Genomic DNA, 18,375 nt, shown 5'->3' on the forward strand with positions numbered 1-18,375 from the left:
TGCCCAATCACATTGTCTTAAGGACTATTTAGTTGCAAGGAACAGAAGCTACTCAGACTAGTTGAGTTTAACAGGGGTTACTGTCAGGAGATAAGGATTCAATACACAACTTTCAGACACTGAGACTGGCAATGAAGACTTTAGATCCCTTGGCGTGGAGCTGGGGTGCTGGCATCTCAAGCTGTCCCTGCCTCTCTCCTGGAGCCTCCAGCTCTCCTCTGTGTGTCAGCTCCTGTCTCCAGCTTCTCTCTGCCTTTCCACCTACTCATTGGCACACTTCCCCCATCTTGATTTGACATAACCATCATCATTGGACCATCTCCATGTCTCTTAGGTCAATGTTTTGAGAGAGAAAAAAAAAAAAAAAGAGAAAATATGACAGGCAAAGCCCCAACAATGACCTAGTGTCCCCTGAGTTGGTTGAACACTGTGGTCCAGTCACCTGTATAAACAAGGTAGACTGACTCCTCCTAGGGTCCATGGGAGGACAAATTCCTCAAGAAGAGGATAGAAATGAGGAGTCTCTGGCAGGTCCACCCTAGTCATACTTACATATACACACACACAGGTACATACGTGCACACCATGTGTAACTGATTAAGCCAATCCAACAGTTACTGCCAAAGGCCATGTATTCAAATTACAGTATTTAAACACACACATAATGTGTTTTCCTTAATCTGGCTCAAAAAGAAATGTCTTCTGGTTATCATTCTCTGAAACCTCATCTGCCACAAATACCACCTTCCTGGTTAGAACCCAAGCTCTGAATTGACTCTTCCTCAGTGATGGCCACTTTTTGTTTGGGGTGCTGCCATGGCTAGAATGGTGTAGTCCATCCCCCGCAGATACACATCGTCAAAGGCTGTGAGTCAAGTAGCTCACAACCAACCCTGTTCTACAGAAAACTCTTCAAGGAAACTCTGGCCTTGGCCTCCACTCTAACAAGACCTCAGCTTTAATTACCAACCCGGGGAACTGATGCATGAAAGCAGAGCTGTCCTCTATCCTGGGTACATAGAAACCTCAGCTTGTTCTGTGTTTCCTTTCATGCTTGTTTGCATCACTTAGAATTTCCCAGGGACACTAATGTGTCAACTAATCAAATCAGCCAATCATCCTTAAGCAGGCAAAGCAATGACGCAAAGAGAGCCCTGGGTCCAGCTTGGTGGAGCCATGCACTTCTGCCAAGGGCAGAGACAGGGCAGCCCCTGCCTGGGCTTGGTGGGCTCCCTCCTTCCCCACATCTTTTTCCCTTGCTTCATATCCCCTTAATGGGGCAGAGTCTTTATCCCCATGAAGAGGAAATGCAGAAAAAGTGCATACATCTCAGGCAGAAAGGACCCTGCCAAATTCAAAACCCCAGAAACACTTAAAGAGAAAAGGCTATTGTTCTTTCTCAGACCACTTCGCTAGGGTAGGAATAGAGAAAATCTGAGTAAAAACCTTTATTTGCCTGATCCCCCTCCTCCTCGTCTCTCAAGTTCATACAGCTGGAGAACTCACCCACTTCCAGGAATAATTGTTTGCTGGAATATTCTCTCCTGGGTGCACTGGGATGACCCAGAGGGATGGGATGGGGAGGGAGGTGGGAGGAGGGTTCAGGATGGGGAACACATGTAAAAAAAAAAAAAAGAAAAAAAAAATCTCTCCTGGAAATCTGTTGGAGAAACATCCAAAACTGAGGGCATTAAATAAAACCTTTCTTTTTTTCAGTTTTACCAGAGTCTAGCTGCACTGGTAAGAGTCAAGGGGTCCAGACCTGTGTGGTGGGGCCCCCTGCCATGAAGCCCAGGAGACCTCCACCCACGAGAGGCCAGGGCCTCTGAGCTCTCAGGTTGCTGCCCCTGGCCGCAGTCTAAGTTGGTGGGTGGTTCCATGGGCCAGCTTTGCCATAGAGCTCTTCACTGGGAAAGGGGCTCTGTCGGTCTCCGGTTACCCATTGCCTTTAGGGGGGGCTCTCGCTGCAGAGACACTGGTGCTGGCCCCCTCAGTATCACAGCCCCTCTTCTCAGGCCTTTGCCCTAGGGATCCATCAAGGGTTGGGGCTCTTCTCTCCCCAAACAAAGCACAGAGCATTCATTCATCCCATCCTTTTTTCCCCACAGGCAAGCTGACTGCTTTGCTAGCAGGTGCTGGTGCCCATTAGGGAGATGAAAACACCCTGAGCTGAGAACACTGAGAGTCATAAGCACCCAGATCCCAGAAACACCTTCCTTTCCTTCCCCACGATGGAGCCCCTCCCTGCCCCCCAGTTCAGTGAGTGACAGCAGGACTTCTTGCTATAGCAGCAAACAACAAATGAACAAAAGAAAGAACCAAACCAAACCAGATATACTCCTCAGGTCTGTGGGTTCTTCCCGTACATCCCTCCCACACAGCTATTTTTTTTTCCCCAATGAATACAGGGATAGGATTAATAGAGAAGTGCTAGGAGCAAGGGGCACTGTTCTATTTGTGTATTATGTGTATGTGGGTGTTCTCTGTAGTCCAATAAGCGGAGACAGACAGGCTACCAATACAGTGACTGGGAACCCAGACTCTGGAGCAGTTGTCTGGGTTTGAATCCTGGCTCCATCACTTCCTGGATTTGTAACACTGGGCTCGTTCCTGGACTTCTCTGTGCCTTGGTTTCCTCATCGAGTCAAAAGGAGGATAATATTAGCACAGCTGTCCCACAGTGGTGTTGTAGAGACTAAATGAGTTAATGTATAGTAAATATGTCGAGCCTTTTCTAGCACATGAAGGCACTGTATGAATGCTCACTTTTGTTACAGAGATAGCTGTGATATAAGGTTTCTGTTTCCATCACTATAAATTTGGTTACTGCAACTTATAAGTGCAGTGCAAGTCTCATTTATAATTTTTTGATAATGTATATCCTGCTACTTCAAAAAAAGATTTAAAGTACGTGAACAACGACAGTAGCTGGAAAATTTATCAATGAAGGTCTTGTTTATAGTGATTTTGTAAAGGGTAGTAATTTTTAACCTGAAGGAAAATTTTCTTCCTTCCTGCCTTCCTTCCTTCCTTTCCTCTCCTCCTGTCTTCCTTTCTTTCCTTCCTTCCTTTATGATGGTGGTGTAAGCATCAGTAAGTGGAAAGATCTTCCTAAAAACTTGGCAACAATGTAGCACTCAGTGCCTCTCTGTGGGATGCAATGATACTGTGTCTGAGCAGCTTCAAGGTGCCCAGAATTTGATACTTCACACGGATGCACCCTTTGATTCTTACAATGAACTCTGCAAGGGAGAAAGTACTATTATTTTTACCTTGCAGATGAGGAAGCAGAGTCAGGGGTTTAAGTGACCTGCCCAGTCACAAAGCATGTAAGTAGAGGAGCAGGGTTCCAGGTTAAGTCCAAGTCCATGGGCTTCCTGCTCTGCCCCCACCTATCTTGTGATGGGAAAGGATGCAGAACATCTCTGGATGTTACAGGACAAACCTGAGAGGGACCAGTACCTCCTCTCCTAGTTCTTCACATCTGGATAAGGAAGGCTAGGCCCTCCGCCTGGGAATCAAGCAACTGAAGCTTGTAGAATCCATATCAATTTTTGACATTCAGTCGAGGCTGTAAACAATGGGCCTGACCTTAATTCAAACACTAGGTGATTATGTTTGACAAAGAAATGTAAACAGGGCTTTAATTGATTCCTCTGCTTACAATGGGTGGTTCATTTATGACTGTCTTCTCTGTAATAGCCTCTGTCTGGGATCTAGGGATTGGATTGATACACAGAATCCTGCCACTTGTTTGAACTCAGGTCCAACATTCCTGTGTTGATTCATTCATTTGTTTAACAAGTTAATGGTGCTGTGACCCATACTGGACTGCAGTCAGAAACAAAACAGATGTGGGCCCTGCTTCATGGCACTCACAGTCTGATTGGCTGTAAATAAATAGCCTCATGAAGAAATACACAGTGAAAACTGTGGTCAGCTCCATGGATGAATGGGATGAGGGGGCTTGGAGGGAGAGTGATCAGGAGTGGGTGGTCAAGGAAGGTCTCTTAGAAGAGGGACATTTAACTGAAGACCTGCATGTTGACAAGGAGTCAGTCACGGGGCCAGTGGAGGAGATGGATGTTCCAGACAGAGGAAACAGTGAGTGCAAAGGCCCTGGGACAGGAAAGGCTTGCTGTTCTTGTGGAGATACAAGGCCAGAGTCGAGTCGGGGGTGCATTGCCTGGGATGGGATAGTTAACAGGAAATACAGCAAAAACATAAACATTTTAAGCAATGCAAGGGAATATAATCATTAGAATATAGACTGTGGGAAGATCCATAAGAAAAATGACCCAGTTTAATAAACAAAAAATGATTTACAAGAGAAAAAAGAGGCACAGGGGAAACCTATAGATTAAGGAAATGGAGGATGTGGAGAAATTGGAGCCCTCACACATCGCTGGTGGGACTGTAAAGCAGTGTCATTGGCAACGACAGCAGACCTGGAGTATAGCACACGTATAATACTAGTCCAATACTTCCCTCAGCCCAGGCCTACACATGTAGGCCTTCACTTGTACCCTGAATAGTTTCTATTGCAGGTTGAACTGTGTTCCTCCAAAAGGTGTGTTGAAATTCTAATCCCAGGTACTGTACTAGTATTAGTCAAGTTTCTTTAGAGAACTCTGTGAGGATTTTCCCGGAGCAGGGATGGGACCTGTGTCCCCTGCACTGCCAGGTGGATTCTTACCCTCGGGACCACCAGGGAAGTCCCTGGCATTCTCATGAAAAGGAAAATTTGGAAACAGAGACAGGCATGCACACAGAGACAATGCTATAAGAAGATGAAGACGGATAGCAGGGTGATGCCAACAAACCACCAGGAGCCAGGAGCGAAACATGGAACAGATTCTTCCTCAGGGCCTTCAAAAGGAACCAACTGTACCGACATCTTGACCTCAGACTTCTAGTCTCTGGGATGAGAGATAAATTTCTGTTGTTAAAGCCCCCTAGTTTGTGGTACTTTGTCACGGCAGCCCTAGTTTCCAATAATCCAAACAGTGCAGAAACAAAACAAAGACACAAACTCCTTGGCTTCAGAATCCACTATCTAAGTAGGCATGCGTGTGTGCTTAGATACCTCAGTTGTGCTCGACTCCTGAGACCCTATGGACTGTAGCCTGACAGGATCCTCTGCCCATGGGATTCTCCAGGCAAGAATACTAGAGTGGGATGCCTTCCCACTGGAGGACCATGCCGTCCTCCAGGGGATCTTCCTGACCCGGGGATTGAACCCATGTCTCCTGCGTCTCCACCTCCTCCATTGCAGGCGGATTCTTTACCCACTGAACCACCTGGGAAGCCCATCCAGGTATAAACAGAAGAAAACTGAAGTAAGATATGAGCAAGCAGCACCCATTTCTCCCTGCTTTCTCTCCAACCACATTCTCCCCTCTTCCAAGGCAACAAATAAAGCCTTCAACCCAAATAGAGGAGGGTTGAAGAGTTAAAAAGAGTTAGATGCAGCACGGAAATCGTGCATCCTTTCAATCCTCCCTACATCAGCTGGCTCATAGGTGTGGGTGTGTCTGCTGGAGATATGCAAGAAAATCCTTGTAAGTTTGGAGAGCTGAGAGTGGAAGGGACCTGTGCTCTGTTTGATGGAGGAAGTGCAGGGCAACTGTAAGCTTGCTTCCACTGTTCTGTATCAACAATGGGGTAGAAATACCGGCTTGACATACAGGGCCAGAGGCTGTCCTGAGTTCCCTGTATTCTTAAAGGGGTGTGGGTGGTCATCAGAAAATATGCAAAACTCCTGAGTGAGACAGAAAAGATATCAGAGGAGAGCAGACCCATGGGGCCTTGAGACCCGAACAAGGAGACACCACTTCCATCGAAAGGATGCAGCCCATGGACAGGACTGCAGGAGATCTGGGAGGCCGTTTTGGAGACTGGAAGGATGGGGTTCATCTGAAGCAGCAGGTCATCAGAGCACCAAAAGGTAGGTATCCAGCCCCCACCCCCTTCCCAAGCCCTCAACACCATGTTGACGAATGTGAAAGCAGCCAGACATTGGTGTCAGCTTCAGGGATAAGGAGAAAGAAGGAGAAGAAAATCTTGATTGTGACTCGTCTATCAAACCAGACTGGCTAGGAAGGCAGTGAAGTTGACTGGGTGTATCTGAAAATAGCTAGATTAAATTTTCTAAATCGGTTTAAATGAAAATTCTAGACAGAAATTCTCGTTTCCTGGTAACACCTTCATACACATGTAGAGTCCTGCATATGTGCATTTGGCATCTCTTGGCAGAAGCTGCTCTTTCTTCCTGACCATGGTCTTCTGGTTCAGAGCTCCCCAAGGCGTTTTCTTGACTTAATAATTCTGTCCCAAGCATAACCACCCTTTGGAGATGTAGGGAAAAAGTATTCCATTGTCTTCAAATTGTGGAGCCAACCAGGAGGGCTCTGGCTCAGCTGGTTAAAGAGAACTTTGAGACAACTGCTGGACAGAGAAATTCCCACTGAATCCCACCTCACACCTGAAGGGATGACTCCAAATAGATCATATTTGGAGTGGAAAATAAAATGATAAATGTATGCTTTAGTCCATGCAGGCTGCTATAACAAAATGCCACAAACCAGATGGCTTATAAACAACACAAATGTATTTCTCAGCGTTCTGGAGTCTGAAAGTCTGAGGTCAGGGTGCCAACACGGTCAGGTGATGACCCTTTTTCCAGTGTATCTTCACTTGGTGGAAGGGGGAGCTAGCCCTCTGGGGCCACTGTGGGGTCTCATTGATAAGGCCACTAATGCCTTCCATGGGAGCTCCAGGATCCTCATGAGTGAATCACCTCCCAAAGGCACCATCTCCTAATATCATCAGATTGAGCATCAGGATGTCAGCATATGAATTTTAGGGAGACACAAACATCCAGACCATAGCAAAGCACTAGAAGAAAAGATGAAATTTTAAAAATTATTTCACAGAGATTTTGTGTGCTACTTAGCCATGGTTCCAAATTTACAAGTGATAAATTTGACTATGTAAGAATAAACATTTTTTACATGGCCTAAATTCCTATAAACAAATTCAAAAATCAAATGGTAAACTGGGGAAATATGTGCAATGCCTATTACAGACAAAGTGTTAATTTCCTTAACATAGCAAGACTTCCCGCAAGCCAGCAAGAGATGTATCAAAAATTCAGTAGAAAAATGGTAGAAATGAACAGAAAATTTACAGAAAAGGAAGCAGTATTGATTCCTTAATATTGGGGAAAGATGCTCAACCTCACTCGAGAGATAAAAAATGCAAATTGAAAAGAGATGTGGTGTTTTGCCTAGAGGTGGACAGCACATCCAGACAAACTCTATCAAAAACCATCACACCTTCTCTCTATTCTTCTAAGGGCCCTAAAAATCTTTCCCCAAAATAATTTTCTTCCCTGTGAGATTATGTACCCCCCCTCCTATTTCCCTATTAAGATGGTGTTTAATCTTGAATTCTAAGCTACCCTGGAAATCACTCATTTTTCCCTGGCTATCTCCTGTGCATCCATGTTGTTGTCATTTAGTTGCTCAGTTGTGTCTGACTCTTTGTGACCCTATGGACTCTAGCCACCAGGCTCCTCTGTCCATGGAATTGTAGTGGGTTTCCCTTTCCTTCTCCAGGGGATCTTCCCAACCCAGGGATTGAACCCGCAATGTCTCCTGTATTGGCAGGCAGGTGCTTTACTGCTGAGCCACCAAGGGAGGCCCGTGTATCCATGAAGTATACATATTAAAACTTCTGCTTGTTTTTCTCTGGCTAATCTGTCTTTTATTACTGGGGTCTCAGCTGAGGACTCAGAGGGCAGAGGGAAATTATTTTTCCTTTCCTACTGAGGCTCAGCTTCAGAGGGGATCCTCATGGCCAGTCTTGGAGTGAGTGCTCCTGAGGTTCCAGAAGTAGGGAAGGCTGTGCAGTTTAATTTCCTTCCCCACCAGAGCTGAGGGGCTCTTACTGGATGGGTGTTCTGGGTAGGGGAGAGAATGGCACAGGGCAAGGGAGTAGAAAGTAAATTCAGTAAGTCCACAATATTTTGATCACCAGCCATGTATCTGGCTCAGTGTTACATGTGAAGCAACCAGGATGCAATAAAGTTTAAGAGCTTCTCTGGCCTGGAAAGGCATGCTAGGACTGACGGGAGACAAATGTGTGAGAGAACCCTGGGAGTAGAGTGCTGGAGCTGTGTGTGTGCTGGTACAGCAGCTACACAAGGAAGCCCCTGTCGAGGACTGCTTCCCGTTCCTGCAAGCAGCTTCATGCCATCAGCGTGGCCGCTGCTGCTGAGAGTGTGTGCTGGGCCCTGAGCACTCTCTGCCCAAGAGGGGCCTGTGAGGCAAGGGCACGTGAATGGTATGATCTGGGGGTCCTGTCCCAGGGTTTGGATCCTGGAAGTCCCTAGTTTTCCAGCACTGGATGAATGGGAACCATGGACAGAGCTTCCCCACAGACATAAAGGTGGCCCTCCCTGCCCACAGACCTACTGAAGGAACTGGACTTTTCGAACATTCACAGCAGTGCTTCCAGTTCTCGTGTGAAGTCTATAGCGTTTTGTGTATCAAGTACATTATAGATAATGTAAGGGTTTGTAGGTGGCAAGTCATCCATCTGTAGGAAAGTATGTTCCAAGTTCCAATTTGACGAATCTTCAGAACACAAGGCCTTTGCTAGCAAATTAGACACTTGCAGTAGCTGGATCCTAGAAAAGTCCCTTCAGGTACTTTATGGGTCTGAACCATTGCTGGGCCAGACATGACGTGGAAGTGTCCCAAGGTCTTCCATGTGACCCCAGAAGGGTGACTGCCCTCAAGCTACCCAGTTCATCTCACCTGACTGAGACCTGGGTGGAATCAGGACTTAGGATCTCAGAGGTCAGAACAAGAGAGCAGGGGGCTTCAGGGTCCTGTTCAGCCTCTGTGTGATTCTGGCCCAGCTGGGTCCTAGATGCCTGGACCACACGATTTCAGAAGGAGATGTGAGCCAACAAAAGGGCAATATAACACCGTAATGGCAGAAACAACCTTAGGGGCTAGAAATAGATGCTGTCGTTACAGGAGGGAAAAAAACCCATAGCAAATTCCAAAATCTGACCCTTATGATCCTGGGACCAGGGAGGGGAGGGAACGGGAGATTCCCCTATTTCTGGTGAAAACAAGGCAACATGAAGAACGCTGTGCAGTCAGGCTGAAAATTAAACAGATGTGAGTTTCTTTCATTCAAAGCCTTAATTATTCTGACGTCTTCCATAACTTAATCTGAGGCATCACTTCAGCTTTAATTATGCATAATGAAATGGATTATTTACAGTAACTAATATGACAGGAAAAACTGAGAGGTGAGAATTGGTAACTTGGCAACTGTTTAGTCATCTTTTTTTTCAGCCCACATTTATTGACTACCTACTATGTTGCAGCTTTTACTACAGCCCTATTAGGAAAAATACAGTATTGCTAGAACACATGCTATGGGCCAGTTTCTTTCACTTCATTAGCTCATGGACTATTGGCAATAATGCTGCATCACAGGTTATTCTTCCTGATTTGTAGAAGTGGAACTAAGATTCTGAAAGGGTAGGTAATTTGCCTAAGCTCACACAACAAAACCTATGTTTTCCTTGCCATTTACCCATTTTAGACAGAAACTTACCTACAGACTGACATTATATTCTGAATCTCACTTCCTGCTTTATATAGGAAAAGTCGACTTTTCTCAAGGGAAGAATGAGGGATCAGAATTGTACTTTTGGGAAAATAACCTGATGGTTTCCTACAGGATGCATTGGATGCTATGGGGACAATCTCAGTCAGATGCCAGGACCTAAATAAGCCCCAGTGAAAGTGAAAGTCACTCCATCGTGTCTGACTCTTTGCGACCCCATGGACTATACAGTCCATGGAATTCTCCAGGCCAGAATACTGGAGTGGATAGCCTTTCCCTTCTCCAGGGGATCTTCCCAACTCAGGGATTGAACCACATTGCAGATGGATTCTTTACCAGCTGAGCCAAAAGGGAAGCCCCTAAGCCCCAGCGGTGGCAGCCAAACCGGAAAAAGAGGCTGCAGGCGGCACTGAGGAGGCTAGAAAGGGCTTGGCGAAGTTTTGGACGTAATGGGCAAGTTACACATCCTCTCTGAGCCTTACTTTCCTTGTGCCTAGGAGCAGCTGTAACTGGTTTATCTAGAAGTCTCAATCCAGGGTATACAAACAGAAACGGTTTTGTTTCCTCCAGTCATTGTTTTTCATCTGCCTCTGTTATATCTCCCTTTCTTGTTCCTTAATAGCTTGTTTCCTGTTCACTTTCCGTTAGTCATCATCCCTGATAGCTTTCACAGTTTCCATCTCAAACTCAACTTAAATCTTGCTTTCAGCCTCTCCCTTGCTGCAGCATTGGCACCTGGGTGTGGGGTGTTGTCTGGTTTCTTTGCCTGTGGAGGAGGGAGAGGAAAGGGGACAAGCATGGCTCCTTAGCTGGCCTTCCGTGTTGTCTCTCTCGATCTGTTGTGGCAGTTTTCCGGGCTCTTACAGACTAACTGGCCAGGGCTGACCTCTGTGTATCCAGATGCTGGTTCTCTAGTGGAGCACATGTAGTCTTCAGAGCTCCTGAGGGTCTCCCAGTGGCTCATGTCCCTGGTGCCCCCACCCGTCTCTTGCCACCAACCTTGGTCTGCTGGGTGGGCACCCCTCCCCCAGCAGGCATTTCTTGAGTGAAAGGACCAGAAGAGAGGGTCCAAGTCCCGCTTCCTTCCACTGTGTCCTCTGTCTTCCTACTGCACCACGTTGAGGGAACAGGCTGCTCTATTCCCACCCTCCCTCTGCACGGCCACTGCTCCTCGTCTGAGTGGATGCTGGACTCCAGCTGTGTCTCACTCACCAGGGCTTGCAGCCTCACACAGGGCTGTACAGGGCATGGAAGCATGGAGCAGGGCAATGCAGCCCCAGGGATGGGCCACATCACTTCCCTGTGCATTCAAGCTTCCACCAAAATCTTCCTCCACAGATGTCTTTGAGGGCTGCTGGGATGGGAGGGGGAGTTGGGGGGGCATGGATGGAGTCTGCCTTGAGAAGGGGTCTGGCCTCAGCTCTTGGCTCCTCTCTTTAGAATGAATGCTTTAGTCTCCAAATCTGAGTCTGACTCATCAATTCAGAAGAGCAGAAAAATTCTTACTTCCTACCTGTTTCTGTGGATGACAAGGTGCCTGGTGACAGGACGACCGAGCCTGTCAGGGATGACACTGCTGTGTTCAGCTTTTCACATCACCTCAGTGTCTCTGCTCTTCCGTTGCTCTTTTGACTTCTCTTCTGGGGCTCTCTGTGCAGACGCACCTTGGACGTGGACTTTCAAGATGGGCTCTGAGCTGACCCCATCAGCTGGTTGGCTGACCTCTTGGTACCATGCCATCACAGAAGCAGGTAATCAGAGAACAAACAGTCCTGTGGTGTTTGGAGTCTCCCTTAGTGACACCAAAGCCTCTGTTTGATTTCTCGAGTGGCAACAAAGCCAGAAACAGAAGGTAATCAGCACCTAGAATAGACCCCAGGTGTAATAACGCAGGGTTCAGGCCCTGGAAGATGCGCTAGAAGGGATGCGCTAGAAGATGTACACAGAAGTGAACTATCAAAGATGCAGGAGGTCGTCCTCTTCCTGCTTCTCCTGGGTGCGCTGTCAGGTAGGAACTCCGTTTTACCCCCTGACTTGGCCCACTCAGTTTGTTAGATATCATTGTGTGATAAAGTCCCTGAAGGAGGAAATTGCCCCTGGGGGCCCTGTTCAAGTGTGGGACTGTCAGCATCAGGGAGCCTTATGAGGCTGGGGTGGGATATCCGGAGAAGAGGGTACCCCAAAAGCCCCATCTAATTCATGTTCATACGGACTGTTTCACTTCCCCTCTTGGCCTGTATAGTCCTTTCAAGACCTAAAGCTGGGGAAAGAACTTTCCTGGCAGAGCTTTGTGTGTATGTCAGCTAGTCTTTGTGCAGATTCTGGCGTTACTCTGGAGCTCTCTAGGGGCAAGCTGAGGTTGCCAAGTCACCCTATGTGTAAACTGAGGTACAGAGGGGCTAGTGTCTTAGTCCTGAGAGAAGAAAATTTCTTATAGAAGGCAAAGATTCACCTCGTGTTCCTGGCACTCCCTCTTTCTTATTCAAGAGCTTCAAGAATCTTGGATGATTTTTCAGTGTTGTCAGCTTGGATTATTGAAATTGAGCTTTTTAAATTAAATCTTATTTTTGAATAGGTAGTATATGCATAATGTATGGAATTCAATCATATTACATTTGCAGATTAATTTAGGGGTAATTTACATCTTTGATGAGTTATACAGTAAAACACTTAGAGGAGTGTCTGTTATCTAGTAAATGCTTAGTAAATGTTACTGATTATGTATGACACTGAGTCTTTCTATTCAAGAACAGGGTTCTAGAAACATGTTCAAGTCTTCATTTTCTCATGAGTATTGTGAGATTTCCTTCATATGGATATTGCACATTTTGATTATATTTCTAGTTCTTTTTCTTTTATTTTTTAGCATTTGTAAATGAAATCTTCTTTTGCCTTATCTTTTAATTGATCTTTATATAATGTATGGAATTCTGTTAATGAATTATCTTATTTGTAATGATGTTTCTGTTGATTTTCATGGATTTTCCAGGTTTGAAAATAATAAATGTTTACACTTTTCCTTCCTTGTTTTCCTATATCTCTTTTCTTTCTCTTATTCAACTACTGGCCCTATACCTTCAGACTGTTGTTAAATAATGATAAGAGTGTACACTCTTGTCTTGTTCTCCATAAAGCATCATGTTAACTTTTGGTATGAAATAGAAATGTTTTATATGTTAAGGAGATAGCTTTTATTCTTATTTAGGCTATTTGCTTATAAATAAAAATGGATTTTTATTTTTTTAAATTTGGCTACTTGGTATATAGGATCTTAGTTCCCTGACCAGGGATCAAACCCATGACCCCTGCATTGGAAGCTTGGAGTTTTAACTACTGGACCACCAGAGAAATCCCAAAATGGATTTTTTTTTTTTGTAAGTGAATCTATTAATATTTATTCAATATTTTAACAAATTAAAATATACCCAATTTTACCCTTTATAGTCCATTTTTCCGTATACTTAAAAGGGATCCTTCCCTGCTTTTAGGTAGGAAAGTAGTCATTTAAGGATAATTGGACATCTCTTTAAAGAACTTTGGTAAACTGAACTATAGTACAGTAGTACTTACAAGAGCAAAATAGCTCGTCTTGATTTCTAATTGCTACAGTATGGTGTCAGCGAGATCAAACTTAGGCAAGACAGACCCAATTCATGTTTACATGTGGAAACCATACAATATAAGCAGTTAATCTACTGAAAGTTTGGCATTCGGTTCACATCACTGAGAAGCTTACCTAAGATCTACTTTTATGCTGCAGCATCCTGTGGTATTCTTGCACTGCCCACAAAAATTCTTCAGGGGGAGAAAAACCATCAAAACTGTGATATGTCCAATGACATCTTTAATCTTTGATAACCTTTAAAGCTTGGGAGTACTTAACAGCAGGTAAACATGGGACATCTTCCTAGAATACCAACTTTACATTAAACATGTAACATCAAAAAGCAAAAAAGTAAATGCACAATTATATTCACTTTTAACCAATGAGAAGTCCCTCAAGTTCCTGCAACCATTTGTATGAATTCATTGGACTTTGACAAGCTTTACATTAGAAAACGGTCACTTCTGCCAAAAAATGCAAAGATAATTCTTACCTGTTTGAAACATCTGAAGTAAATGCCACCTTTGACAGGTCACATAAATCTCATCTCTAGGTGACACTACCTAAGGCCAAAGCCAGGTGGGGTAGATGTTATTTTAGCCTAACTACTGATATTATTTACACCTCTTAACAACTTATCAAATACAATACTGTTGACTTGTCATTACATTTGTGTGAAATGATTCAAGTATACAGAAAATTAGGAGCATTTAACCTAATTGACTTCAAATTAAGTGGTAATAGTAAAGGCAATTCAAGTAGTGACATGGCACAACTTTCCCTGTTAGTGGTTTTAAAATGCTCATTTAAGCAAAAGATGAGTTCACTTGCTTAGATATTTGGAATACAACTTTATTCTGATTTTAAATGAAAAGGAATGGCAATGACAGTAACAAACAAGCTTCTGCCTCTCAATACTGTCATGTGACTATGGCAGTCTTATATTTGAAACTCAAGGAGGAAACGACTGTGTTCCAAAACACCTAAATATGCGGGTCCAAAAAATGAAGGTATTTTTTTTTAAACTGCCACATTCACTCCAAAGCCCATCCATCTCCTTCAGCATCCAAAGATGAAGCACGTGTTCTGCTTAGCTATGTAATAAAGTGGCAAACACGCCGCAGCACTGACGTCACAGGACAGTTGCTTATGAAACTAGACTTCCGACGCTGGGCCCCAGCTTCATTTTCTCACAGGTCATCATCTCCATCCAGGAGAGAAGTTGTCTGAGCAACCTCTAAATCGGCTCATACTGTGCTGCCAAGGCTGGGTCCATGACCACCTCTGGTGGGGCAAGAGCAGGCATGGCGACAAACTCCAGGTTAGGGTCTCCAATCGGTTTTCTAGCAAGCCAGAGGAAGGGCTTTTCAAAGTTGTAGCTACTTTTGGCAGAAATATCATAGTACTGAAGATTCTTCTTTTGGTGGAAGACAGTTGAGTTTGCCTTAACCTTTCTGTCCTTAATATTCACTTTGTTGCCACACAACACAATTGGGATATTCTAACGCATGCGTACCAGATCTCTATGCCAGTTAGGCACATTCTTGTAAGTAACTCTTGCTGTTATATCAAACATTATAACGGCACACTGAGCTTCTATATAATAGCCATCTCTCAGTCCACCAAATTTCTCCTGACCAGCTGTATACCATACATTGAACTTAATCAGTCCTCTGTTGGTATGGAACACAAGAGGATGGACCTCAACATTCAAGGTAGCTACATACTTCTCAAATTCACCAGTCAGATGACGTTTCATGAATGTAGTTTTTCCAGTACCACCATCACCAACCAATACAAGTTTGAACTGAACTTGAGGTTCTCCTTGGGCAGCCATCGCGGTTACTTCCAGAAGCGTCTCTGAGCCCATCTGACTGAGCCCAAAATGGATTTTTAAATCAAATTTTTTCTCAAGATCTATAAATAAGACTATTTGATTTTTCCCCTTTGATCTGTTAATAGATAAATAAATCACGGGTCTCCTAATAATATTGAACTCTCTTTAACCTTGAACTTTTAGAGGGCAGGAGGAACTGTGAGTGTGAAGTTGGGCCTTGAGCTGCTCAGACTCTTACTTGAATTAAACACTGGAGATTTTCCCAGAAATATAGGCTTTTAGGACCATAATCATTTTAGTTAAGAGGTGACATTTATTGTCATTAGGGGAAGAGTGAGGTTAGAAAAACCCAGCATCTCATACTGAAACATTATCATTTGGTATCTCCTCATCAGATGTGTGAAAGAAACATATCACAAAAATCTGCAAGAAATACTTGAGATTTTAAAATAAAAACCACATTCTAATCCCCAACCCCCTGCCTCCAAAAGACCACACACTGTACTGCACTTTTGCTTCCACAGGTCAAATACAATTTTTTTGGAAGGTCTGCTGTGATGCAGACTGCTCCTCTCTTATTTTCTTAGGTGAGTCTGAAAACCTACTCCTTACCCTTGATCTCAAAAACACTAGGGTCACAGAGGATTGGGGGAGGGGAGCAGTCACAGTACCTGCCTTCAGCAGATTGGAAACAGGCATCACCAAAGTAATCACAGACAAAGTACCATTTTCCAGTCTTCTGTTCCTCTCATTTGGTCTAACTGGTATATATCCTCCAGGTCCAGGCAAGTCCCACCCCTCACGGAGCCTTCCCAGATTGCCCTAGCTCTTAGTGGGTGCTCTTTCTGTTGTACTCTGCACATGGATACAACATGTATTTGCACATGGGTACAATTCCTCTTGCCTGCAAATGGAATGGGTGTCGAGGGTTTAGTACAGTACCTAACACAGAATAAGTGCTCACTGAAAAGTAGCAGGAGTTATAATTCATCCATTATGTGTCTGTCCTGGAATCCTCAACTGGAATGCCAGCCCTACAATAACAGGTTTCATATTTCTTATTCCTCTGTGGTCTCTGAGTACCAACACATACAGGGTATCTAATAAATTTTTGTTGTTGTTGATCATTATCCTTTTGGGGGCCTGTTTTTTCCCTCCTCATTTACTGATATCTGCTAAATGCAGAAATTTAGATTCTCTGCCTGCTTAATATTGGCACTGAGATTGGCGTCTGTCTTTTTCACCTCCTATTAAGATGAGGGAAAGAAAATATTTTCTCTTTGGGATGCTGAAGTGTCCCTTTCCAGCAACAACTTAGAAAGCAAGACCCTTAAAAAACATAAACTCCACAAGACTCAGCTGTAGCACAAGAAAGAGTTGGGGTGAAACAATCTCTGGCTCCATCAGTATCAAAGGAACATGTGTCACTCCTGGGAGATGGAGGACTTAGCAAAGGCCCCTCAGTGTATTTAAATCCACTGCACACTGAGGCTGTCTCCACTTTGAGAAAGTCTCCAGGGAACTAGCTTTTGTCTGAGTCTCATGGAAATGAAAAATGCCAGGATGTTTACTGAGAGAAGGCTCTCCTTGGTAGCTGGAAGATCCACATGAACACAAAAAAGGTACCAGGCTCATTGATGAGTTTTGTCCACTGAGCACCACGTGTGAGGTCATCTTGATCTCTCTAGGGTGATCCACAAGTCTGCCATTTGGGCCTGGCCCCCAGCTAGGCGAGTCAGGAAATCAAAAGAGGCCCAAGGCTCAGTGTTTTACACTCCTTGAGGACCAGGTAGGTGTACATCCTTCTTAATGCTCTCATCATTTGAAAAGGCAGGAGGATGTAGTCTGTTTCCAGAAAGTCTTTCTGTGGGTGATTAATCCTATATATGGGATCCAGAGAATGTTACAAAAAGTTTCCTCTTTTCTACCATGTCTCTTTCCTATTAAAACAACCTCAGAAAAGCAAAGGCCATCCCTCCTCTCAGCCCCACTTTCCTCTTCCTTTTCCAAGGGAACTTGGTTGTCTTTCCCTCACTCCCGCTGAAGCACTCAAGTTACTGGAATCTGTCTGCTTTTCCATCTCCACAGAGTTAGATGTTGGCAAGAAACCCGCCCTTCTCAGCCTGAACCAGAGTGATGCTCCAAGACAAACACCTCCCTCTCTTGCTAATGATGACCTAGTGTCATTTACAGAATCATTAGAAGTCTCACCACCTTTTCTTAGCTTTTAGGCCGGGGCAGACCATCCCCAACCTCTAGGGACCCATGGTTCCAATGCAGTGCTATTAGTCAGCAGGCTCCATACCTCGAACGAGAGTTAGTTGTGTGTAGGAACTTTAGCAAAGCCACTCAGACTAATTCCAATCCTACTGGAATTCACTCTCATGGGTACCATGGGTGGTGCTCAGTGGACAAAACTCAGGTCAACAAGCCTGATACCTTTTTTGTGTCCTACCTTCCATTAGCCTTTGGGGGGTGTGAGTCAGCCCCCCAAAGTGGGTAGGTGAGCATCCCATCCAGGAAGGTATAACACTGTGAAAATGAAAGACACAGGAAGATGTTGCATATACTAAAACAACAACATTCTATAATGTTTTATAGTATACTGAGCATATGCATGTTCTTATATGGTGCCAATGAGAGTGAATTCCAGTAGGACTGGAATTAGTCTGAGTGGCTTTGCTAAAGTTCCTGCACACAACTAACTCTTGTTCAAGGCATGGAGCCTGCTGACTAATAGCACTGCATTGTAACCATGGGTCCCTAGAGGTTGGGGATAGTCTGCCCCTGCCTAAAAGCAATGTTCACTGATGAGGGTGAGATTGACGATTTGCCCCTGGTCTTGGTGAGCCCATCAGAGGGCTCTGCTGTTGGGGCTAGTTATGTAACAGGATGATGCCTACAGAACCAGTGAAATATTCAATACAAACAGTTCCAGCAGAGACTCTAATTTGGATTCACTGTTTCCAAGGTATCAGTGATGTAGTTGGTGGTTTCTGGTCTGAGCAAGTACACTTAGCTATGGCCTTAGGGAAAGAAGATAGCAGGAGCCTGCTGGCTCTGGGCCTCTCCTGTCCTCTTGCTATGAGGCAGCATTCAGCTGGGATGCACATCCTTACTTTAATGTAACTGCTATACCATCTCCATTTTCTGTAATCAACTGTGGATGTGGAAGCATTCTCATTTGGGTCCTGTGCATCTCCTTGAACAGTTGAACAACTGGAAATGTTTAATGGCCACTGCAGTGTAGCCCCACATCCCTGAGAGGCAGAGTGGACATACG

General features: G+C 44.6%; 2 protein-coding genes and 1 pseudogene across 12 annotated transcripts in view; 1 reads left to right on the forward strand and 2 right to left on the reverse strand.

The window, feature by feature from the left end:
• The window catches only part of ATXN7L1 (ataxin 7 like 1), a 388,443-nt gene that overhangs the window by 319,150 nt on the left and 50,918 nt on the right, over positions 1-18,375 (reverse strand). The gene's annotated exons all lie outside the window — the stretch shown is intronic.
• LOC123466108 lies at positions 5,223-17,349 on the reverse strand (annotated as a pseudogene).
• The window catches only part of CDHR3 (cadherin related family member 3), a 71,584-nt gene continuing 64,742 nt past the window's right edge, over positions 11,534-18,375 (forward strand). The window contains exon 1 of the mRNA XM_006042820.4: positions 11,534-11,659. Coding sequence (XP_006042882.3) covers positions 11,614-11,659 — 46 coding nt within the window. The 5' untranslated portion in view covers positions 11,534-11,613. The remainder of the gene's footprint in view (positions 11,660-18,375) is intronic.

Source organism: Bubalus bubalis, chromosome 8 (genome assembly GCF_019923935.1).
Source record: "Bubalus bubalis isolate 160015118507 breed Murrah chromosome 8, NDDB_SH_1, whole genome shotgun sequence".
Lineage (NCBI taxonomy): Eukaryota > Metazoa > Chordata > Mammalia > Artiodactyla > Bovidae > Bubalus > Bubalus bubalis.